The 26,037-nt window shown below is 40.7% G+C and overlaps 3 protein-coding genes across 3 annotated transcripts in view; 1 reads left to right on the forward strand and 2 right to left on the reverse strand.

Moving 5' to 3' along the window:
* The first annotated feature begins 10,794 nt into the window (after window positions 1–10,794).
* On the forward strand, window positions 10,795–15,190 carry ndrg1b (N-myc downstream regulated 1b). Its single transcript, XM_076266712.1, has 14 exons — window positions 10,795–10,848; window positions 11,230–11,335; window positions 11,594–11,714; window positions 12,430–12,492; window positions 12,584–12,644; window positions 12,958–13,044; window positions 13,329–13,373; window positions 13,500–13,603; window positions 13,799–13,861; window positions 13,961–14,012; window positions 14,188–14,235; window positions 14,397–14,432; window positions 14,590–14,641; window positions 14,985–15,190. The coding sequence occupies exons 1-14, from the start codon at window positions 10,798–10,800 to the stop codon at window positions 15,188–15,190; spliced, it is 1,095 nt and encodes a 364-aa protein (XP_076122827.1). The 5' UTR covers window positions 10,795–10,797.
* Window positions 15,191–16,641: 1,451 nt separating this feature from the next.
* ccn4b (cellular communication network factor 4b) lies at window positions 16,642–19,327 on the reverse strand. The gene is made up of 4 exons (XM_076267045.1): window positions 19,070–19,327; window positions 18,306–18,560; window positions 17,794–17,984; window positions 16,642–17,378 (listed from the first exon to the last, which is right to left on the reverse strand). Exons 1-4 carry the CDS (start codon window positions 19,245–19,247, stop codon window positions 17,073–17,075), a joined length of 930 nt encoding a protein of 309 aa, XP_076123160.1. The 5' UTR covers window positions 19,248–19,327; the 3' UTR covers window positions 16,642–17,072.
* Window positions 19,328–22,218: 2,891 nt separating this feature from the next.
* The window catches only part of tg (thyroglobulin), a 38,133-nt gene continuing 34,314 nt past the window's right edge, over window positions 22,219–26,037 (reverse strand). Inside the window, exons 44-47 of the mRNA XM_076266004.1 lie at window positions 24,812–24,919; window positions 23,236–23,376; window positions 22,826–23,019; window positions 22,219–22,500 (exon numbers count right to left, since the gene is read on the reverse strand). Coding sequence (XP_076122119.1) covers window positions 22,364–22,500; window positions 22,826–23,019; window positions 23,236–23,376; window positions 24,812–24,919 — 580 coding nt within the window. The 3' untranslated portion in view covers window positions 22,219–22,363. The remainder of the gene's footprint in view (window positions 22,501–22,825; window positions 23,020–23,235; window positions 23,377–24,811; window positions 24,920–26,037) is intronic.

The raw sequence follows: 26,037 nt of genomic DNA on the forward strand, positions 1-26,037 counted from the left end.
TTATGTGCCTTCACCTTTTGACCTACCCATGTCAAAACACATCTGTTGCACTCGGCTAACTGCCCTACATAGTACACAAAGCTTATTTTTTTCAAAAACGCACTCTTTGATTTTATATTAATTTATTACTATTCAAAAATGCAAAAAAACAAGCTACCTCTTTGTAGGTAGACATACATCATTTATATTTATTAAGTTAACTATATTTTGTTTTCCATCCAAAGTTCCATTTGGCTGTGTAAATCAACTGGATTTTTTTTAAATTTTCAATAAATGTATAATATAGATTTATAGCATTTTTTGATAATAAAATATCTATAAAATCAAAGAGTGGGCTTTGGAAAAAAATAAGCTTTGTGTACTATGTAGGGCAGCAGATGTGTTTTGATATGGGTAAGTCGAAAGGGGAAGGCACATAAAAGATGTATAGCATTTTTGAATAGTAAAAAATTAATATAAAATCAAAGACTGCGTTTTTGAAAAAAAGAAGCTTTGTGTACTATGTAGGGCAGTTAACCGAGTGCAGCAGATGTGTTTTGACATGGGTAGGTCAAAAGGTGAAGGCACATAATAGATTTATAGCATTTTTGAATAATAAAAAAATTATATAAAATCAAAGAGTACGTTTTTGGACAAAATAAGCTTTGTGTATTATGAAGGCCAGTTAGCTGAGTGCAACAGATGTGTTTTGACGTGGGTAGGTCAAAAGGTCAAGCCGCATAATAGATTTATAGCATTTTTGAATAGTAAAAAATGTATATAAAATCAAAGAGTAAGTTTTTGAAAAAAAGAAGCTTTGTGTACTATGTAGGGCAGTTAACCGAGTGCAGCAGATGTGTTTTGATATGGGTAAGGCGAAAGGGGAAGGCACATAATAGATTTATAGCATTTTTGAATAGTAAAAAAATGTATATAAAATCAAAGAGTGTGTTTTTGAAAAAAAGAAGCTTTGTGTACTATGTAGGCAAGTTAGCCGAGTGCAGCAGATGTGTTTTGATATGGGTAAGTCGAAAGGGGAAGGCACATAATAGATTTATAGCATTTTTGAATAGTAAAAAATGTATATAAAATCAAAGAGTGCGTTTTTGAAAAAAAGAAGCTTTGTGTACTATGTAGGCAAGTTAGCTGAGTGCAACAGATGTGTTTTGACATGGTTAGGTCAAAAGGTCAAGCCGCATAATAGATTTATAGCATTTTTGAATAATAAAAAATTAATATAAAATCAAAGAGTGCATTTTTGGAAAAAGGAAGCTTTGTGTATTATGTAGGGCAGTTAGCTGAGTGCAACAGATGTGTTTTGACATGGTTAGGTCAAAAGGTCAAGCCGCATAATAGATTTATAGCATTTTTGAATAATAAAAAATTAATATAAAATCAAAGAGTGCATTTTTGGAAAAAAGAAGCTTTGTGTACTATGTAGGGCAGTTAGCCGAGTGCAGCAGATGTGTTTTGACATGGGTAGGTCAAAAGGTCAAGCCGCATAATAGATTTATAGCATTTTTGAATAATAAAAAATTAATATAAAATCAAAGAGTGAGTTTTTGGAAAAAATAAGCTTTGTGTACTATGAAGGCCAGTTAGCTGAGTGCAACAGATGTGTTTTGACATGGGTAGGTCAAAAGGTCAAGCCGCATAATAGATTTATAGCATTTTTGAATAATAAAAAATTAATATAAAATCAAAGAGTGAGTTTTTGGAAAAAATAAGCATTGTGCACTATGAAGGGCAGTTAGCTGAGTGCAACAGATGTGTTTTGACATGGTTAGGTCAAAAGGTCAAGCCGCATAATAGATTTAAAGCATTTAAAGCATTTTTTTTACATTAAAAAATATTTATAAAATCAAAGAATGGATTTTTGGGAAAAAGAAGCTTTGTGTACTATATAGAGCAGTAATCCGAGTTCACCAGATGTGTTTTGACATGGGTAGGTCAAAAGGTGAAGGCACATAATAGATTTATAGCATTTTTGAATAGTAAAAAAATAATATAAAATCAAAGAGTGCGTTTTTGAAAAAAATAAGCTTTGTGTACTATGTAGGGCAGTTAGCCGAGTGCAACAGATGTGTTTTGACATGGGTAGGTCAAAAGGTGAAGGCACATAATAGATTTATAGCATTTTTGAATAATAAAAAAATTATATAAAATCAAAGAGTACGTTTTTGGACAAAATAAGCTTTGTGTATTATGTAGGGCAGTTAGCTGAGTGCAGCAGATGTGTTTTGACATGGGTAGGTCAAAAGGTCGATTCGCATAATAGATTTATAGCATTTTTATAAAGTAAAAAATTAATATAAAATCAAAGAGTGAGTTTTTGGAAAAAATAAGCTTTGTGTACTATGAAGGCCAGTTAGCTGAGTGCAACAGATGTGTTTTGACATGGGTAGGTCAAAAGGTCAAGCCGCATAATAGATTTATAGCATTTTTGAATAGTAAAAAATGTATATAAAATCAAAGAGTAAGTTTTTGAAAAAAAGAAGCTTTGTGTACTATGTAGGGCAGTTAACTGAGTGCAGCAGATGTGTTTTGACATGGGTTGGTCAAAAGGTCAATTCGCATAATAGATTTATAGCATTTTTGAATAGTAAAAAATGTATATAAAATCAAAGAGTAAGTTTTTGAAAAAAAGAAGCTTTGTGTACTATATAGAGCAGTAATCCGAGTTCACCAGATGTGTTTTGACATGGGTAGGTCAAAAGGGCAAGCCGCATAATAGATTTGAAACATTTAACATTAAAAATTGTATAAAATCAAAGAGTAGGTTTTAGGGGAAAAGAAGCTTTGTGTACTAGAAAGGGCAGTAAGCCGAGTTCAGGAGATGTGTTTTAGTATGGGTAAGTCAAAAGGTGAAGCCGCATAATAGATTGAAATCTTTTATCAGCCTAAAAAATTCATAAAATCAAAACATGGGTTTTTGGACAAAAGAAGCTTTGTGTAATATAGGCAGGCCTTGTTTAAACACATTAAAATTGGTTTGACACAAACTCGACCCTCGTAGTCAGTGCTAAATAGATTTTTCGAATGTGTCGAATATCCAACGTCCAATATAAAACCAACTTTACCACGGTTACATTTATTGGGTCAGGAGCGGGGAACACAGACAGGTCAAAACATCATTATAGAACACACAAGGCTAGTCACTAACACATGCACAATACACGAACGGGTAGTCACACACAACACACATGAATAAACACATGAGGTACAACCATAGACTGTATATATATATATATATATATATATATATATATATACAGTCTATGGGTACAACAAAGGGAAGACTACACATGCTAACACACCACAAGGTAAATGCAAATACAATAGGCCTACTAAAACCGATATATCACATTCCAACATGCACATATGCATGTTCACGAGTCAAACGCACCGACGTTAGATTTTTTTTTTGCAGTTTAAACTGTTAAGCTAAGCCTATACCTACATAGGCAAATAAATGCATGATGTCGATTGTCTTTTCAGTGCCATTTCCCCTCTTTCTTCGAAGGGTGCACGCAACCTTAATCCCATCCCAGCACACCTGGGACATAAATTAGGCCTACATATCGATCAAAATGAGAAGCTTGGAATGTTCTGGCGATTTTTTTTCTATGTGCAGATCACTGTCCTTCAACATCACCATCTTGCTCCCTTTGATGAACATATAGGCTAGCAATTATCCATTCGGGCAGTGGCAAAAAAATGCTGTCAGCATGCAGTAGTGAATGTGGAGTTCCTGTTTTCATTTTTAACTTGAATAATGACTAATTGAAATTACAATATTGAAATTCAAACCCTCATTGTATATTTGATTATTTTTTTCACAAAATGCTTCAATATTTGTGTTTTATTTTTCTCTGGGAAGTACTGTTTTAGGTAAAGGTCTTCAAATCCGTTTTTTGATCACTGTTTCAACCTTGAAAATCAAATGAACAGAAGGTACACGGACCAGGGCCCACTTCCCCGAAAGCATCTTAAGCCTAAGAGCGTCGTAAAGTCCCTCTTACGAACGTCTTAAGATTTGCCAACTGTTTCCCGAAACCATCGTAGCTTAAGAGCGTCGTGAAAACACTCGTAGATCTACGAGTGCTCCAGAGTACTCGTTACCGGCTAAGAGCGTCTTAACAGTACTTCTCACTGAGGTCACCAACAGGACATACAGAGGAATTACAACTTAGAATACATAATCCAATTTACGTTCCCATTCTTTGTTGTGTTTACCTGTGATAAATCAGATTTTAGCGTGCAAAATAGCCTACATTTAATGGTCATAATAATGTGATGAAAAGCGGACAAAAATGCAATAAAGTTATGAAACGAGACGTTGCCAGAATAGTTTGACATTATCTTTGCTAAGTGAATATTTTATTAGGCCTATGAGGTAAAAAGCAGAGAAAGCAACATGTGGTTTAGTCTGTAGCCTACTGCATCAAAATCTAAGCCTACACATTTCCTCTCTTTACTCGACTTCTTTCTTATCTTCAAACGTGTTCATAAGTGGCACCGCGAAAAAGTATTACATGGTGCAACAATCTAATCTTAAAATAATTACAATTATTTATGTCTCTGTGTGGTATATAACCTACTTGGGATGCTTACATGCAGATTTCAAAGTGTTTCTATTTTCGTATTGATGTGAATTAATGTGTAGATCCGAAGTTTAAATAGGCCTATAGCTGTGACGTGCAGTCACCTGACATCACCGTCAAATCAGAGGATATTTCAGAACTATTAACGTGGACAGCTCCCCTTAAGAGCATCTTAAGAGCAGTGCACGCGCGTTCACGCTACGAGCATGTTCGGGAAACAGTCGGAAAAATCAAACGAACGATCGTAAGATGAATCGTAGAAAACCCTCTTAAGAGCGTGTCTCCGTCGTTATCGGGGAAGTGGGCCCAGGGCTTTTATTTTCCCAAATCGCCAAACTGCACAGGCTAGTATTAGAGACAGGCGTCTATATGAGACAGGCCTTTAATTCCCTTTAGGCTACACAAAACGTTTCCTCTGCAAAGATGGAAAATATTATCGAATTATTTCATCTTATGTCTACCTATATGACTAGGCTATCTGATGACAATTACGGATCATCATTCATTTAGTGTTGAGATTTTGTTCATTGTAATACAGTAAGATCCAAATATAGCGGGATAGCCAGAACAGATGAAACACGTTTTAATTAAACGTATTCTACAAAGAGAGATCGTATCACACTGAAAGCTCATATTTTGTCACTAGCAAATAGCCTATATCGGTCCTTTGTCAAATACAGTTGCATTATCAGCCCTGACCAAAACTGTTCAGGAATTATTTATGAAAAAGTGGAACGTGCTTAATGTTTCATTCTCCCTCCTTTTCAGCACGAATGAAACAGCATGAGAGAGCATGAACCATATTGTTTCTCCCGTTTTGTATTTGCCAAATTTGACAACAGTCTACATTCAAATCATAGCCTACTTCCAGGCTCACAGGAACATATTTTTGACCAGGGGTGCTGAATAACAAAATAATCATGGATGTAGGCACGATTTCTCCCCCAGCATATGATTCGAATTTAGACAGCTAAATACGCCATTTCACCGCCGTGTATGAGTAGGTCTAATAGTGAAGTTTTATAATGCCCTGGACAGCCACATTCCACTGCAACTATGCGCAGCACTTGCCACTCCAACTCATCAATAAAAACTGCGCGCACACAGCAGTCCCATAGAAGCGCACTTGACTTTACATCATTAACCTATTTCAGTAGGTTATAACCAGAGAATGCCCGTAGACGGGCGCTGATAAAGCCTAGTCTAAGGTAAATTCCTTTTCTGACTTCTTTCTCTTTATCGCCATGGCATTTAGAATAAAGAATAACGTTCGCGAACCGTTCTGGTTTTGTTACCAGCATAAAAACAAGCTTACCATCGGCCTATCCGCAAATTTTAAACACAAGGGATGAATTGAACGATGACGAAGTCGGACATATAGGCATAGTTCATATTAGAAAAAAAAGTTATAAAATGTGGAACTCTAGCTTTTCCCCACCGCAGTCTTTTAATGCCATCTAATCATAACGTGCGCAGTCTGCGCCATACTTAAGCCCAAATCACACCCAATATTCGCAACGAGATGAGCAGCAACTTCATGCAACATTCTAAAACCTTGCAACTGTGACCAGACATGTGAATGCTTTGCGACGACGTGCAACATCTAATTCACACTGCTGTAACCTCCTTTCTGTAACACTTTCATGTCATTGCGAATCTTTAAACAGACGATCTGACGGGAAGAATATTTAGAAGATTAAATACAACCCGAAACTAAAAAACAGACCAGGGCCCACTTCCCCGATAACGACGGAGACACGCTCTTAAGAGGGTTTTCTACGATTCATCTTACGATCGTTCGTTTGATTTTTCCGACTGTTTCCCGAACATGCTCGTAGCGTGAACGCGCGTGCACTGCTCTTAAGATGCTCTTAAGGGGAGCTGTCCACGTTAATAGTTCTGAAATATCCTCTGATTTGACGGTGATGTCAGGTGACTGCACGTCACAGCTATAGGCCTACCATTTAAACTTCGGATCTACACATTAATTCACATCAATACGAAAATAAAACACTTTGACATCTGCATGTAAGCATCCCAAGTAGGTTATATACCACACAGAGACATAAATAATTGTAATTATTTTAAGATTAGATTGTTGCACCATGCAATAATTTTTCGCGGTGCCACTTATGAACACGTTTGAAGATAAGAAAGAAGTCGAGTAAGAAAGAGAGGAAATGTGTAGGCTTAGATTTTGATGCAGTAGGCTACAGACTAAACCACATGTTGCTTTCTCTGCTTTTTACCTCATAGGCCTAATAAAATATTCACTTAGCAAAGATAAGGTCAAACTATTCTGGCAACGTCTCGTTTCATAACTTGATTACATTTTTGTCCGCTTTTCATCACATTATTATGACCATTAAATGTAGGCTATTTTGCACGCTAAAATCTGATTCATCACAGGTAAACACAATAAAGAATGGGAACGTAAATTGGATTATGTATTCTAAGTTGTAATTCCTCTGTATGTCCTGTTGGTGACCTCAGTGAGAAGTACTGTTAAGACGCTCTTAGCCGGTAACGAGTACTCTGGAGCACTCGTAGATCTACGAGTGTTTTCACGACGCTCTTAAGCTACGATTGTTTCGGGAAACAGTCGGCAAATCTTAAGACGTTCGTAAGAGGGACTTTACGACGCTCTTAGGCTTAAGATGCTTTCGGGGAAGTGGGCCCAGGCCTCTACTGGAGACCGGCCTTTAACCCAAACCTGTAGCCACGCCAGGCGTTTAAAAGAGACAGGCGTCTCTTAGGGACTCGGCGATTATTTGAAGTTTTACGGTATAAAGCACATTTTTATCACCCTAAAAACATAAAACACAAGGTAAAATCATTTAAAAATAAGGAATAAATAGTAAGCAAAAACAAAGGCAAAAGTAGGCTAGTAAAAAAAAAGTAATAAAAGACAAAGTAGAATAATTATCAAGGCAGATTCAGAATTTGTAATTCTGCGCAGTTAGCAGAATCTGAGAACAGGTCTTAAGTCTAGATTAAAAACTGGCTACAGTTGGGGCCTTTTTGATGTCATCCGAAAGTTGGTTCCAGAGCTGAGCCGCAAAGCAGCTAAAAGCTGCTTCACCATGTTTAGTTCTAACAGTAGGTTTTACTAACAGGTTTTTCACCTGGGACCTGAGAGGACAAGAAGGTGTGCTGAAGCATGTCTGATAGGTATTTAGGTCCTGCTCCATTTACTGATTTATAAACAAGCAATAGTGCTTTAAAGTCAATTCTGTGACTTATGTTAATAATAGCTTGTCTTGTCTTGGTTCCAGTGCAGGTTATCTGGTGCTCCCAGTAAGGGGTCAGAGGAGTCAAATGTAACTGATAACCTAAAACAGGTAAAGTGTATTTGCTTGTAACGCTGTGCTATGAGATCTACAGATATAATGCAATGGCCATCTGCTCCATTCGCCGTTATGAAGTAGATTCCTCATGACAGGTGGAGAGGAACTCACAGGATTAGTGGTTGTGACCTAGACTCTTCCCCACTGTCTGACACAGATTGATAGATTGATAGCCAACTATATAACTGAGCTCTGGTCAGGCTTCTATCAGAATGCAAAATAAATAAATAAAAATAAATACATATTTTGTTTTCTCGATATTTTATTGTAATGTAATGTGGGATAGAAAAATACAATTGTGTGCGTTTGGACAAAGATGTACACAACAAAATGTGAAGCTATGGCTATGTATAGGCCTAAATAAATGAGTCCAATATACAATACAGAGTACAATACAACAAAAAATAAAGACATTTTAATTCGCTAGGGGCTCTGAAGACAAACAAATATAGTCCAAAGAATTAAGCCTAATGGCTACAAAAAAAAAAAAAAACACCCTAAAAAAGCTCAAACAAAATAGAATGTTGGTAGTTGTCACGTCAGTTAGTTTGCCCATTGTTACATCATTAGTGGAGCTGCTTGGGCTGATATATTTCCATTTCTAGTCAGTAGTAGGCTACGCTGCTCTTCCAACAACTAGCTACCTTGCTGCCAGCCGGACCATTTTTACATCATGTCAAGTTTAAAACTCTTCTCTTCAAGAAGCAGGGTAGGCTCAATTTATTGGAAAATTGCCTTTGAATGCTGTGTAGCCTACTCACAACTGGCATCATGCTACCCGACAAGTGTTGAAATGTAGCAGTTAGGCCTAAATTAATTAATTAAATCCTGCCGTGAAAAAGTGCCTTGTAGGCCTGTTCGAAGATGGTACAGTAGGCCTATGTCAGCAATATCCAACCCCGCTCCTTGTTAGGTTAGCTCAGCTCATGGCCGTGTGTAAGATCATTGTCTAGGAATCTGTAATGGTTGTGAAACTCAGTGTAAGAATGCAATGCTTCAACAGAATCCAGCTTTGGTGGAAGTGGATGAAAAAGATTCAGATGTTGATATTGGAAAAGCACTGTCAGTAAGTGAAACAGTAGGCTATAAGATCGAATTTCAAAGTAAGATTTTTTAAAGGAACATTTTGAAAGCCTAGGCCTAGCCTACTCCTTATAAACTCAAATGTAATGTCATGAATAGGCTATGTAGCCTATTATAGGTCCGTTTTTATAGTATTCTTTCAACTACCACAGTAGGCTACTGTGTGTGATGATCACACTAAATTCAACTGGCAAATGTTTATGATAAAGACCGTTTTGAAAATGTAAAATAATTATTTTGATCATGTTTTTTCCACAGAACCTCAGCCTGGTTGATCTGCATGGAGCGCAAACGGCAAGTAGAGCATTTACAAGTGTTCTCTGTCTAGACAAGTGTGCCTCACTGAGACAGTGTACATAATACTACACACATAACGGACACCTGCAGAGAATTGCGCATGAACAAGCCGAGTAGCCTAATTGACCTGAAAGCTGTCTTGAGGCCGTTTGCATTAGAAACCACGGCATGTGAGTCAGCACTGGCCAGCTGACCTGACGAGGTCGAGTGACAGATTGCTCTACCACACTGATCCTCACGGATTACCATCCGTTCCACTGCAAGACTACGCTAAACATTATAGGAATGGCCAGGGAGCCTAGAGGCGTGACGTTGGGAAGTAACGTTAGAGAGAACCATCTGCCAAATGGGCCTACAGTAGCTGCTCTGGTTGAAGACAGTGCGTCAGGGCACTCACATGAGCTGATAAGCACCCCAGGACAAATGACATGTCCACATGCCATTTATGGCTGTGTCGCCCCAGTTTGTGGATGCTTATGAGGACAAGAGGTCATAGCCTATTTTAATTGGATTTGCTGGATCCAGCTGTATCTAGGAATCCATTGTAGTATGGAGGTTTCAGATCTTTCTTCAGAACCCACTGGTTGTAAATGTTGTATTGAGAGTTGCTGGTGCAATTTTGATATGTAGTGGCCGGTGGTAGTGTAGTGGTTAAGGAGCTGGGCTAGCGTTCAGTAGCCTGAAAGATGTCGGTTCAATTTCCAGCTTCCACCGTTGTGCCCTTGAGCAAGGCACTTAACCCCAAGTTGCTCCGGGGACAATGTGATCCCTTGTAATATACTGTAGCTGACATATGTAAGTCACTTTGGTCAAGAAGTGTCTGCTAAATGTAATGTAATGTAGTGTCAGGCTCATATCTTTCTGAGTCTCCCTGATTAGTCTCTGATTAGATATACAGAGCCATCCATAGACAACCTTCTCTATGTCTACGAATGAAATCTACTTACTTATATTGCAGCCTACAATTTATGTATTCTATTGTGCATTTAACTCACTATTCAGTCTCATTGAGAAATGCTGGTCAGCATTTGCAATCTAAGGTAAAATGAGACTCTCTCCCCTTCAGTGATCCGCATTAAAATGGTAAAATTCCTTGCAATTAGATATTCACCAGAGCAAGAATAACTCATGGTTATTTTACCATTTGATTACAAATGTGTGTTTTCAAACATAATGTGTTGAAATGTCTTACATGTGTGCCTTGGACACCTATAGTTTTGTTTACTAGGCCAGCATGGAGAGGTTCAGATGTTTACATGTGGCACATGTCCAACCTTGACTGACTGATCCAATTTAGAGATCACTGCATCAAAAATTAGACTAGCCTCTGTTTCCCAACAAGTGAGGGAGGGGACCAGCTTAGACAAACGCTAATCAGAGGGCTATAAAGCCCTGAGCACTGCACTCTCAGACCGATAGCAATCTAAGCTGCAAGCTACTGAGATCTATCAGTTCAGAGCTACACTCAACCAAACACGGCCGCAAACATGGTCCTGGACAATTCTGAGTATGACTCAGTTTTCGAGATTGAGGTCGCTGTGAGTATGAAAAAAGCTCTACTCGTGTCTTATGCTAGGTAGCCATATTCGTAAGCACTGCAGTGCTTTTGCTATGAGGTAGTTTAGTTTATGATGCCAAACATCAAGGATTTGTTTTGGTTTGCATCTTGAGGTGTACTTGGAAAGTAGATAGTAATCATTATTGTTACAATATCAATCCAATATTCCAAAATATTTGGTAGCATCTCGATAGATAGTGTTTGTGCCATGGGTTTATTACAGTTTTTGTGATAAGTGGAAACTGAGTTGAGCAAGAGTTTGTATTCATGCATGGCATGCATATGTTACGGGAGGGACTCCTTAGCAGCATTTATTAGCGTGTGGAGATGGCATTGGTCTCACAGACGTCTGTCCCTACAGGAGGAGGATGTGGAGACTCCATTTGGGAAGGTGCACTGCACCATGAAGGGGACTCCTAAGACCAACAGGCCAGTTCTCATCACCCTACACGACATCGGACTCAACCGTAAGTCTTATACTGTAGCTGCTGTTAGGTCAGAAGCACTCAGAAGCTTTGTCTTGCATCCTTGAAATCTTACAGGGAATGTAGGATCTGTTGTTTTTGGTTTTCTTTATGTTTTAAGTTCAACTAAAAATGCATATGATAGAAGAAAAGAGCAAAGTTCCTTTAGAAAATACATCATAGTTTTTGAACAGTTTCTCAGTGCTCTTTTGACAGACCTTATATATTTTTTCACTGTGGGATTATTCCTCTGTTTTTCAGACAAGTCCTGCTTCAACCCCCTCTTCAACCACGAGGACATGATGGAGATCACTAGGCACTTCGCTGTGCTGCACATCGATGCACCTGGACAGCATGAGGGAGCCAGCAACCTTCCCACTGGGTGAGCATCCATAACCACTTACGCTAGGTGCCAATGGTCTATGCTGACCTGGGGGATGTAGGTCACTGGGTCAGAGCTATAAGAGGTCAGACTACTAGTCCCTGATCAGCCAGTGGCTTCCAGAGAGCAAGCTGGTCCATGTCTGCTGGAGGGGGGTGATTGGAGGGTGCAGCGTCTGTTGTTGTAATCCAGCTTTACTGAGTCTTGAAGGTGAGCCACTTTAAGCAGCAACACCTAGGAGGCCAGAGCATTAGGCTGGCAATGGCATACAACAGCGTTAGCCTGAGTTCCATACACTATTCATTAGCAGAATTGTTAACCTCCTTAAAAGCTAGCACACTACTAGTCCCTGATAAGCGCAGTCTGTCTCAAAAGAAAAAACACGGGCACAAGCTCCAGGGATCTCAGCATCTTTGGGCTTATGACTGAATGAGTGTCTAGAACAGATTTACACAGAGGGCAGGTTACAACATCAAAATAAGAAGTGAAGAGACTTTATTGATAAAGTTTTGGTGTGAGTCCGAGATCATGTCCAGAAAGTTTTTTGTTCTGCGTTGTCGATTAATTAACCTTAAGTAACATTTGCTACAGTGCAACATACAGTGTCATGTCCTGTTATCACAAAGCTTTGCATAAGTTTTGGCAAGAAAAATAGCTCACAATGTAAGAATTGTAATGCAGGAAATGAATCTGGTTTTGCTTTATTTTACTGCAGGTACACTTATCCCTCCATGGAGCAGCTGTCTGAGGCTATTCCCACTGTTCTCAAGCACTATGGGTGGGTGGCACAAATGCAAAGCATTTCTGAAAATTAGAACCTCTGATTCTTCATTAATGCAATTTTCTAAAATAGTACTTCCTATTTACAGCATAAAGAGCACCATCGGGCTTTCCACTGGAGCAGGTGCCTTCATCATGACCCACTTCGCTGTGAGTGGTCAATTTGTTTATTTATTCTGTGAGGTTATTGCATGCAGCCATGATAAAACCAGGATTAGAAGCTGTTGCCTCAATACTAGTAGCATAATCCTGCTTATTATTATTGGCAGGATGTAAGTCTGTGGAATGTTCTTAATTTGGCAAAGTGGTGGGATGCTGAATGTACTGATTTAGTGTTAAGTGTGAAAGTTTTTCACCAAAGACCAAAGACCGTAGAGAATAATAGTCTTACAAACTTCTACTGTATTATGTATAACTATAGTATTACTGTGTACTTAATAAATGCTCCGTACTCTGACCACAGCTTAACCACCCTGACATGGTGGAGGGCCTGATCCTGATCAACATCAACGCACAGTCTGAAAGTTGGGTGGACTGGGCAGCACACAAGGTGTGTGTACTCTAGTAGTGGATGTATATTTGAAGGATTACGTGGAGAGTTGGCTGTGTTTTTGTTTCGTGCTTAGCTGGAACATGTATTGGTCACTCCCTTTAGTGACCTTTGGTGTGAGCTTTGTGGCCAAGCTTATGGGGCCGATTTTCTTTCTCAGAGGATTAAAGAAATGAGTATACTCTTAAAGCCCCCTTTAATAAGGCCAGGAGTTTGATCAGGGGCTACAATGCATTTTGTCTCGAGCTGGTCCACTGACCTTTGCCTGACGTTGGTCTGTATAGGTGTCCCCTGTGAGCGACGTGATCATCACCCACCTGTTCAGCAAGGTAAGGAGATATGCAGAGCCAACATCACTCTTCATTGTGTTGCAAAGTGTTCATATGTTTCATATGTGAAGTGTCCTACTGCCACTGTGTGTTGCATATAGACATTGTCTGAAATGTTCATTGCAGATGGAAATCCAGACCAACCATGACCTTATTGCCACCTACCGCCACCACATCCTCAACGGCGTCAACCAGAGCAACCTGCAGCAGTTTGTCAAGTCCTACAACAGGTAACACAAACACATGCTTCTCTGACAGTCTTAGGGGAGACATACACATGCACCATCCCTACCATATACCTTAATTGACTCAGCTCTCAGCTCCATAGAAGTGCCTTTGAGAAGTGGGTTGTCATTGTGACTGGATAATTAAGTGTGTGATTGTTTGTCTCATGATCTGTCTTCATTCTTCATTCCTTTTTCCAGCCGGAGAGCCTTGGACATTGAGAGGCCTATCCAGGGAGGAAACATCAATGTCAGAACTCTGAAGTATGTATACAATTATCCTGCATGTTTGATTTTGTTCTCAAATGATGAGCTTATTTTAATGGCAGACTAGATGTTTTGACACGTTCTGTTATTTATCAGGTGCCCTTCCCTTCTGGTGGTTGGAGATAGCGCCCCTGCGGTGGACGCTGTGGTAAGTGTCAGAAGTGGTTCATCTAAATGTGAACCTGAATATCCTCAGTTTATACTGAAATCAATATCCAGAGCCCAGTTAAAACTAAATATATGTTACTACTGTAAGTAGCAGCCTTGAGATTAGGCTGATGTTATGCTCAAATTAACTTGGACCTTCTGGGTTTTCATCTCAGGTGGACTGCAACTCCAAACTGAACCCAACTAAGACCACCCTGCTCAAGGTCAGTGGTCTGTGGTTTATTTGGTGAATTAGGAACAGTTGGAACATAGAATGTTCTGATGTTCTGTGTTTTATTTGGTGAATTAGGAACAATTGGAACATAGAATGTTCTGTGTCATCTAAAAATGTTCTCATCATCTGTGTTGTTTTGTGTTTACCCAGATGGCAGACTGTGGAGGCCTGCCTCAGGTTGATCAGGTGAGCATCCTCATTCCTTTCTCTCTCTCACACACACTTATGCACACACACATGCACACACGCACACACGCACACACACACACACACACACACACACACACACACACACACACAAGCTGTCAGCCGATGTAGTAATACTTGTGTCTGTTTGTCATAGCCTGGGAAACTCGCCGAGGCCATCAAGTACTTCATCCAGGGCCAGGGCTACAGTAAGTCAGCGCTCCACACTCTTGTTTTATCAGAGGTTCTGTTAGAATATGAGATTAAGATTAAGAGATAAGGGAATTATGTATCTGAAACTCTCACACACATTTCATGGTTACAGTCATGGTTGTGGTTCTAGGCGGACTTTTAAAGTAGCCACATAGCCTACACAAAAAAAGACTAAATATGTTTTAACAGAATACTAACAGTAGCAAATCATCCTAATAACAATAACCATGAACATATAGCCGTGACTCTGTAAGGAGAATTAATAAGTTACTTTAGTTACATGTTGGCACTGAGGAAGTGTTTGTGCTTATTCCCTGTCCCTCTCTGTCCTCCTCTCAGTGGCGTCGGCCAGCATGACCCGTCTGGTCCGCTCACGCACCTCCTCCGGCACCAGCATCGCCTCCATGGACGGCAGCCGCAGCCGTTCCCAGAGCAGCCGCAGCCACACCAACGTCGAGCAGCGCGGCCGGTCGCACACCGACGTCTCCATGGACAGCGCTGAGCCCGTCCTCCCAGGGCCCAACAGGACGGAGGTGTCCTGCTAAACTGCCCGACTGGGTCCCGTTTGCCTGCGACGCTGCTGCTGCTTGTATGTCTGAAAATAAAAAGGCCCTGCTTCTGTGACACAGAGACCCATATGCTGCTCTTCCTACCGACCTGATTAATCCCTCCATGTATTTCTGTAGTGCCAGGGCAATGATGGCTTATTATGGGCTTGTGCCGAGGATGCTAAGGGCATATGCTCAAGGCTCCTGAGCTGCGGCTCCGACATGGACATGGCTGACATTCACCATGACTTTTACCATGTGATTACATCTGAGCAGATGATTTAAGGCTGGATTGAGTATGAGAGATCCTCATGCCATTCAGTTTACTTAATGCTTTTCATTTGGGGTTTGTCTAACTCCAGGAAAACTCCCCTCACTTACTGGTGATGGGGTCAAGATGTGTCCCTGATATCACATGATGGGACACTAAGAACAAGTGACACCCAATAGTTGAAGGTGCATTTACAGATAGATAGTTAGATGTATGCAAAATGGTCCCTTTTCTTGCACTTTGCTTTAACACTGTGAAGCAGCTTTTTACCACAGGGTATGTACAGTTTCTCTAATGTCCTGGTTTGTGTGGATGGTGATTCTGAAGTTTGAAGCGGTTAAGTCATTATATGCACATAATTGTTTTGAGGGATTTTTATATATTACACTCTCACAATCTCATAATATTAACACTTAATAATCATATACTTTAAATGTATACATCTCTTGACAAACAGACATGAATTCATATAATATACCTTAATCGTGGCAGTCCATAGAATTAATGTTTTTTTTTAATACCTAAACTCTTTTCAATCTCATGTTATATATATATATATATATGTGTGTACACCATAGCCTGTGAATAATCCATTAATATATTTTATGGACTCTGTTGGTGTATGTTCTAAAAATAAAATAAATTTCGTTCCACCATGTTGTCAAATGCTTGTATTTATTTATTTATTCATTTATATGTATATTTGTTTTTTTATCATCAGATCAGATCTGATCTTGCTCTGGCATGCATTAGATGGACCCAGAAGAACATCAAGTCACACAATAAAAACATACAATGTTATTATTGTAGCTTAAAATACATTAATGTCCGGGCCCTGTTTGGGCTTCTAACAAGGAAACAGGGTTTGAGGAGCCAAGAAGCTTTACAGTAACCTGACTCGTTATTTAATAGGCACCTGAATTATTATAACCTTTAAAAAGTGCTCCTTAGGCGAACCTCTCCACGGCATGACTTCTCAGTCCATACTGTGCCGATAGAAAGATTTATTTGAAAGTCCATGGCTCAACACTATTCTAAAAAAGAAATGATATAACAATATATATCGTATCAAATATAAAAAAAGCATCAAATAGACATGAATTCATATAATATACCTGTTTATATATATATATATATATATCAGATATATCATCTGTAAGAGGTACTTGATCTGAAGCTGTTTATAATAGTTGCAATGTTATTGCGTCCACAGTAGACTGAAAGATGTGAAGATTTGGTTCATGGTGTTCAAGTCACTCCAGCCTCTCTAAGAGTAAGAGCACCGGAGGGTGCTGTGGCGCAACTGGTGACCCATACAGGAGCCGAGTTCAAGTCCGACACGGGTCATCTCCCGATCCTACCCCGTCTCTCTCTCACTCGCTTCCTGTCAGTCTTCTCTTCACTGTCCTGTCATAATAAAGGCAAAAAGCCCCAAAAATATATACTTAAAAAGATTAAGACAAACAATGTTTTTAAAGGGAGAAAAGCATCAAGGAATCGGATTAGAACATCCTCATTTGCTCTCTGCTTTGTTTTTCACTCATATCCACTGTCTTTTCACAGAACGCTGCTGACATCACATGAGTAGAAAACTCTTCTGTGTTGACATCAGTTCATAATCTCGTTGTGATCATAGAACTGGTCCAGGTCGGCAAAGATGTCGTTAGGATTCCTGCAGCTGAGGTTGCAAAAGCAGGCATTAATCCACATCATCTTCCAGGACAACACAGCTCCATTGGGACAACGGAAGTCCACCTCAATGGTCTTGGACTTGTACGGGATGCAGCAGCGGTCATCAGTAGCAACGCATACTCCACAGTACTTGGGCCAGTAAGCCTTAGTGCTGACACAGCCTGAGAGAGTGAGGTTCTGGTGGTGTGGCTCTCTGTAGATATTCAGACACTTTTTCCCTTCCTGGGACGAAGAAGAAAGAATACACGTGCTTTTGACAATAATTTAAATGAAAGCCCAATGAAGACCCAATTCTTCCCTAACTTCCTATTTTTCTCTGTGTATACAGTATTTCACATAAAAATATATAACATAAATATACATTTGCTGTAGTATAATATATTATATTAAAATGTTTTAATTATAATAAATTACAGATTACTAACTACTGCTTTTTGCTACTTCTGTCTGTTGGCAGTAGGTGTTTAATATTTACATGTTTTTCCAAAAACAGCAGATGTGTTCTCATTGTACTTTTTGTACAGCTGCACACAACTTGTCACTGTGGAACAGGTGTCCTTTTAGGTGTACTTCCACATAGGAATGTCTAGCCAGTTTATCCTCAAGCTAGTTGACCAGTTGATGAAAGCCCTAATACCTTGATGTGTTTGGTGATGTCCACCTCACAGGGGCGGATGGTGCACAAGCGGCTCTCCTTCTCCATCTCACACTTGGCGTTGGCGTTGGAGATGCGCGTGGACAGGCCGCGGCCGCACGTCTTTGAGCAGGGGCTCCACGACGTAGTCTGACTGATGCAGTTCCGGTGCTGCTCAATGGTGCGGGAACGCACTGGACAGAGGGTTCATCAAAACACTAAAATCAGAACCAAAGCCAACACTGGAAGGCCAACTACATGGGACTTTAAACTTCAAACACAGTCCTCTTATTCTATTAGGCAAAGGTCCAAAAGAAGGTTTTTGTGAAATGTTAGGAGTCTGTTTAATAAAAAAAATCTAAAACATGACAAACTATAATCCATAAACAACACATAGACAGGGTAGAAAACCCCTGGGACTCTTTTCTTCCAAAAATTCTACAAGCCAAAAATTCTACAAACACTCAAGTTAGCAGAGTAAAATATGGGCCGCACTGGCCTGGACTTAGCCTTACTCTCGGCCACATGTCTGGGGTAGGTCTTGCGGGCCCTCTGGGCGTCGTCGCAGACCCATGTGTCGCAGCACTGCCCTGGGATGGTGACGCGGCGCGGCGCCTGGCACCAGACGCGGGGGGGCGGCTGGCTGGAGCACAACGACACACAGCCGATGGCCCCATTCACACAGAGGCAGGTGTACTTGCAGCTGGGCTGGAAGCTCTGGCCATTGCGGTAGATGACACCATCATACTCACAGCCAGTGCCAATCATATCTAGAACACAGAGCCTACTCTTTATGGCGCACTGCAGACTGAGATCGGTATCGATGTTTAGGCAGCTGAGATTAGTAATGTTCATAAAGTCATCTTGTGCCTACAAAGTCAAACTTAAAAAATAAAGTTATCTTATGTTATATGAGTTTTTAACCATTTCAAAATTGAACGGCAAGTGTTAGAAAAGCAACAGATGTTCACAAAGAAAAACTAAAATCATTCAAAATCTTTTTGCTTAATAGTTAAATTAAGCTGAATTATACTTATTAAATAATGTCCATATTTAAATGAATGGGATATGAAAGGTGATTCCCACCAACTTTGACTTCTAAACCTCTGTCTCAAAGTAACATATGGTGCAGGAACTAAACAGATATGTAATGTTTTCAAAAGGCATTCAAAACATATATGCAATGTGGCCTGTTCTAACTCGCACTTCACAACCTCTATAACCACAGCTGCCCCTCCTTCCCCTCTAAAGTTTAAGTTGAAGACGTAAGGGCACTTACATGCACACACTCCTTTTTCGTACCTAGGCTTGTCTGCACTGTAGTCACAGTACAGCCCCTTGTGGAAGTCGCAGGTGTCCCTCTCGTTGCATGTCTCTCCCACCTGTTTGGCGCAGGCTTTGCAGCAGTCGCAGCCATCCACCACCAGGCTCACCCCCAGGGGGCAGGTCGGGGGCATTTTGGGGCACTTGCAGGGCCATTTGCAGTACTGCGTGCGGTTATACAACTCCACTGAGGTCACCACTTGATTGGTGCTGAGGTTTTGTGAAAGGGTCTGCAAGAGGTCAAATAATACTTTAAATACACAAAGAATTATGGGCTTAGTTAGAGACAGAATTATGGTCTTAGTTAGAGACAGGCAATCAAATGTAACTTCACAATGAGTATTACTAAATATGAATGATCGTTTTGTGGCGGCACCACACACAAAAATATGATAAAATAAAATAATGTGTGCTGCTTGTCATTTTCTAGATGATACTCATTTCAATGGCCTTCATCAACAAACTTTCCAAGCTTCTGGAGAGTTATGGTTGCCCAGAGCATCGTAACTGTTTCTTCAAACCTATCATCAACTCTGGTGGGTTTAGGTCTCATTTCTTGGTATGGTTTTAAGAGATGTGAATAACACAGGGACGTGGTGTACATATTGGCATGTATTACAAAATTACAGAGCGCGGATTAACCACTGGGTGGCGTCTTATTAAATTTGATGAGGCAATGACTTTACTGTGCTACTATAGCCAATGATGACTGTGGTAATACTGTTATGTGGTAAACATTAGGATATTTAACTTTTTTGTGGATTTCATGTCACATCAAAAGAAATCAATAGATAACTGAAATACATATAGTTTACTGAAAACTGTTTCCCCCCCAAGTTGTGTTAGCTGTAATTTTACTTAAAGTCACAAATGTATCACAGGTGAAGTAACATAGGCTAATATATTTACATTGCTTACGGATAAAGCTCATTTATGAGCATTTTATACTTCATCTTCTGCCCGCAAAACAGACTCACCTGTCCAAGCAAACAAACCTGTCAAAGCATTTGCTTTGATTTATGAAAATAGGCTACTCCTCTGGACATGACCATTTATCACCAGATGACGTATAGGTATTTCAAAGGTAATTTAGTGAACATAACTCACTAAGCAGCCCAAATTATAGTCTTTATGCATCACTGAAAAGAGAGTGATGGCATTTTATTGTTGCATGCGTGACACTCATAGAAAACAAAAAAAGAGGATTTGGCTAATTTTCTGTTCAATTAGAACCAGCGAAAATGGCAAACAAGTGGAAACAAACTGTGCCTATGGCCTTTTTGTAGGGCGAAAATCGAGGCTGTTATATTGTTAATAATTTAATCTCATAATATCATAACTCATAATTCTTTCTAAATGACAACACATAAATCTGTTTACGCACCTGATAGATACTTGCTACCGTTAAAATCCAAGGCAGGATCCACCTCATCACGGGTTTCCAGTGAGAAATTCATTGAATCCCAAATCACATTCACCTCAGTTGGAAGCCTTTGCGCCGCTGGACTAGCACGCGCACACACGCATAATGCCACATAGGGTCTATGATCTGTCCACTAGACTTAGGCAGGCTGGATCCGATGTCAGCTCTAAACTTCCATACGCTTGCACTCAACACAGGGAAAGACGGAGAGAGAGAGGGTGTGTGTCTGTGTGTGTGTATGTCTGAGAGAGAGAGAGAGAGAGAGAGAGAGAGGGAGAGAGAGAGCCAGCCAGCCAGACAGACAGACAGAGAAAGAGAAATAGTATTCAATTCAATTCAATTCAATTCAATTCAATTCAAAATCACTTTATTCGGGGGGCAATTAATTAATGCATGCGTGTAAAAGAAAAACAGAGAGCTGTAAGACTAGACTATTGTACTGAAGAGTCCTTTAAGTCTCATTTTGAACTCCTGATACAATATACAATATACAATACAAGTGTAAAGTCTCATCCCAATAGTTATTTGGCAAATGGGAATTCTGAGGTGTGTCCATTAGATAATCTAAAGAACACGTCAACCTTCTAATAACTCTGATGAATTGCCATTTGCTTGCATTTTTTCTTCTTCAAAGATTGAAAACTTTGTGTAATTGACAATGGTTTATTTAAGGTTTAAGTTTTCATCAAAGGCACCCGTTTCTGTAATGGTGTCATCCTGCACCCTGGGAAGCATCTTAAGCATCTCCAGATAAGAGATGAGAAGGTGGTTCAAAATAATCTTATGATCGTTTTGCTCTTGCAAAAACTTTTGATGTTGACAACAAATGTTTTTCAGAGGATTACTCACCCTAATCTTGTGAAATTGGTATAGTGAAGGAGGGCTAATAAAAACGTTTCTGCTTCCTGAGGGGTCCAGTGCCATTCAGAGCTTCTCACACAGTTCAGGGCCAGGCAAATTACAGTCGTTGGTGGTAGAGTGCCACCGTAGCCATGGGTTGGATAAAACGAGTATTGAAACAGTAGATACCTCTCTCTCTCTGTACAAAGCTTACTGAATTGAAACACTTCCACCTATTAGACAGTAACCTCAAGTTCAAAGCTGGGTTTATTACACCACCACTTCAATGTGGAAAAGCCTTTAATCTCACGTAATTATGTATTCTTGATTGATTGATTTCATAATAGCTGCTTTAGTAATTCACTTAATTGGTGTCTGGATGTGGTGACAGCCAACCTAGGCTCAATTTAGTTCTGTAACCCAAGAGTGGCTGTACTGTGTTCAGAGTGAGGAGGGGATGGCTAGAACTGACTGGAATGGCACCATAATGACCAGCTATGCATAACTTCCAGGGAACCACACAGAATGTCCCAGAGGCATCTGGAAACTTTCACCTTGGAACTCCGGTCAGAGCTACTCGCCTGGAGTGATTCTGACCAGATGCGGATGTCTGCTATATCCACTTACACTTGTATCAGTGTATTCAGTTGTATAACGCTTTAGAATGGATAGTAGTAGGATAGTAGGTACAAGTGTGTACACAAAATGGCAGGTCAATCTAAGATTCAGTTAACAATCCACCGGTGTCACATATTTTGAAACTGTCTGAGAGTCAGATTTCCACTGCCTGCCTGAAGCCAAAACAGATCTGATCCAAACAGTCAACTGACACATAATACACGTTCATTTTATTCCAATGCATTTTATTGTTGAATTTTAACAGGTTGATTGAAGACGAGCTAATTCATGTATGATTAAGTATCAATATCTGGTTAATATGATGGGTGTAGATTGAAGATATAGGAGTGGTCAGGAGTGTCCATCATTTTAATTGTAGGCATCCTTCTCAGACTTGGGCTTGCTCTGTGTCACCACATCTGTGAAAGCAGGCGCTAGTTTAGTCTCTGGTGTTGGTGCTCCAGCATCTGTCAATCCAGCCACTGCGGTGTCCAGAGAGAGGTTGGCTAAACAACACAAAAAATGAATAAAAGATTAATAATCAAAACTGTTATTATTAATTGCATCAAAACAGCCTCTCCATCCTTGCAAAATTAAGCGAAAATAACAGGAGCATTCTTTCCCCTTTATGACAATCTTCATTGTACAAATGTAGTAGTAAGTTCACACCAATCCAAGAGAAAGGGAGTTGGGCTCCTGTCCTGTCCTGTCCTGAGTGAACGTGGAATAGGAGGAGGAAGTGTGCGGAGTTAGGCCTGACAGCTGGGGGGTTACACACACACACACACACACACACACACACACTTTATGCCTATGCCTGACAGGACTCACCGGTGGAGCGTTTCAGATCAGGCACGTAGTCGTTCCAGAAGGAGCACTCTGCTCTGCGCAGCGTTCGGCTGTTGCTCAGGGCTCCGGTCAGTTGCTTGTAGTTGTCCCCTGCAGCCTGAGCCAGCACACGTGGCCACGCAGGCAGCAGCTCCGCGAAAGACACGCGCGCCAGAGAGAGCGGCGCGTTGGGGTCACTGGAGAGACCAGGAAAACACAGATGGAGACAGGGAACCAGATTAAAGAGTAACACTTGTCATTTTGAGAGGATACCTGTGAATTATATTGGAAACTATTCAAACTTCATGTTTTGTATTTATATAAAGTAAACTTAAATAAATATAATTTTGTTTTGTTTATGCTTATGATATCTAAGGGGCCTTAAATGAGGAAGCGTTATGTCACACTCATACCCAGTCTTGATGAAGTTGGCCATATAGGTCATCATCTGGGTGGAGAGCGTCCTGTCCTGGGTGGAGAACAGCTGCTGTGTGCCAGTGTTGTGGGGCAGACCAAACACTAGCTGCACATCCAGGGGCATGGACAGGCCAGCACTGAGCGCACACACACACACACACACACAAACACACACACACACACACACACACACACACACTATCAGTATTGGTTACCTTCTTCAACATCAGACGACTGGGGATGCACCACACAGATTAAAATGAGAATGGTAGATAAAATAATCAACATAATGACATCATCCGATTCTGAAACTCATTGTGCAGAGGTCACTACGTATAGAGATAACCATTCCAAACACCTCAGAAGAAACCTCTTGTGCTATGTCCCATACGCTGCAGAAGAGAAACATCATAATATCATATGTGTGCACAAAGATCAAAGCAGAGGTGAGAATGGTTAGATCATAGATGAAACAGTAGGGGGGGTGGGGGGGGGGGGGAATTAGGACGAAAACATCTGCGAGCTACCTGCTGTCTTCACAGCAGTGATGAATGTAAGTAAGACAAAGATAGGGTTGAAAACATCTCGCTCACAGGCATACTTCAGCCTTCAAAGCAGAGAGTGCAATCCATCAGCTGCTGTACTGTACATCCACAGCTCTTAAGAAACCTGGCCACACTTCAGTTTGGAGGCCAGGAGACATCCGACTGAGTGTAGTAAATGGCCACATGGGCAAAAACGGTCTCACAGCCACTTGTGAGATGCCAGCTCTTTTTGGTATTGAGACTCACAATGGAGGAAATAATTATAACATATACTTAGAGACAATTATAGTTGGTATCTAGAATAAAAATTACACCTTTTCTTTTGCTATCAACATGAATTATGCTTTATCATGACTGTGTGCACAAAGCAGGTTTGAGGGCGAACGTGGTCTTCTGTGGGTGGAAACAAAATATAAAAAAGTCAAAATGTGAGCTACACCTAGTCCTGCCGGGTACAAAAGCAGTCATTCTGGTGCCAGGGCAACCTCTTCGGTGTCTTTGAATCTATCTATTGTTTCGCTGCTAGTTGCTCTGCTCTTTGAAGCTAAGGTTGTTCAAAGTGACTCTGATGGCCCTTTGTGGTCTGTGCTCAGTTGGCACTGTGACAGACTCATAAAGCGACCGCTCTCCCGACCGGCTGGCTGCACTGCATACTGTCCAGGTGTCCATGAGGGACAGCCCTGAAGGTCATGTTCTGCCTGTGGCACGCACTGGCACCAGACGATGATGATGATGATGATGATGATGGGCAGTGTTCCCAGAGGAGAGAGGTGGAACACAGGGAAGGCATCTGAGGAATGCCCATGTGAGAACCTAGAGGCTGCGTCCCTCCAAGCACTGCCCTACACGAATGACTGACCTCTGGACCTCAGCAGACAACAAAATGAGGGGTTTTCAGAGAAAATAGCTTTTTTTTTCACCTGATAGAGGAAAGTAGGACATGTGATGTTCATATCTCTATTTCAAGAAACACACACATACTGTATATGCAGACCTTGAGTTTATAAGTCAGATTTATCACAGTCACCTGGTGTGAGTCATATCCTCAGGTAGATGGTACATGAAGACGCTAGATCTCGTGTTCGCAGCCCAAAACTCCGCCATCTTCTTAGATGGACAGATGATAAAGAGATCCCTAAAATAAAAACATTGCGCCAGTTGAAGAATAAATCAGTGAAGTCAGGATTTTACTGCTCAATGGTGTTTTAAGCCCCCACCATGACTTCAAGGCAGTGCTGCGACTGTCAACTTCAAGGCACCTCACCCTAATCTTAACCCTAACCCTTGCTTAACCCTAGTGCCTTCCATGCAGCGCTGCCTGGAAGACGACGTTGGAGGCTTAAAACACCATTGTGCGATTTTATCTGATCACATATGTATTGACTTATATATGAATGAAATATCGTTTTTTTTTTCTTATGCAAAGACGTTATGTAACCCTTTTTCTTGTGTAAGGCTTTCATTTGCAATGCAGGATTCAAGCACGTCCCTCGACTTCTTTGTGGCAGCTTATGCTAGGTTTGCGGTGTGCACTGAAGCATTTCCTGTGCACTCTGTGTTTGGGGCAGTAACGAGCACACAGAGACACGTCCACGAGCAGCAGTCTGCCACCTCCACCACCGCGGAGGACCCAGATGAACAAGAGCCACACTCATATGCACACACACACAGGCCAGACAGAACCCTGTCATCACCGCTGAACCTCTCAAACAGAACAAATCCAAAGAATGTTCCCTAGACCTCCAGACACAGAGACAACAGCAAGAGCAATCCACACTGTCAACAGTAAGCCTCTACACAGCTGAGCGTAAACACACAAAAATACATAAGATACATTACGAGTAGGTGCTGATATAGTCCATTTACCTTCAAGACTTTGGCCATCTGTTTATCAGTGTGAACACAAATGAGTGTGAGTGTGTTAATATCTTTATGTCTCTCTGCATGTGTGTCTGCATTGTGTGTGTGCATGTGTGTGTGTGTGTGTGTGTGTTTTAGTGCAGTGTGTGTAACCTTCTTGTTCCTTCTGCCCATCTGCCTTGCTATGTCTAGAGAGCCGCTTGTTGAAGGGTGTGTCACATATGGGTCAGTGCTGGTCCCTGCTATATTTGACACTAGTCATTATGTGGCTAGAGCCATGCACCACATTCAGAGTCACTCGAGGACCAAAGCCTCTCCAGCCCATAATATTCTATACACATGGCGTATCAGAGCATTGCCACATGAGAAAGGTGTCAACTATTGAAGAGTAGC

The sequence above is a fragment of the Alosa pseudoharengus genome, unplaced genomic scaffold, assembly GCF_046254945.1.
Source record: "Alosa pseudoharengus isolate Yale_2024_CS ecotype anadromous, Long Island Sound unplaced genomic scaffold, YU_APseudo_1.1 YU_APseudo_1.1_scf_4, whole genome shotgun sequence".
Taxonomy (NCBI): Eukaryota; Metazoa; Chordata; class Actinopteri; order Clupeiformes; family Clupeidae; genus Alosa; species Alosa pseudoharengus.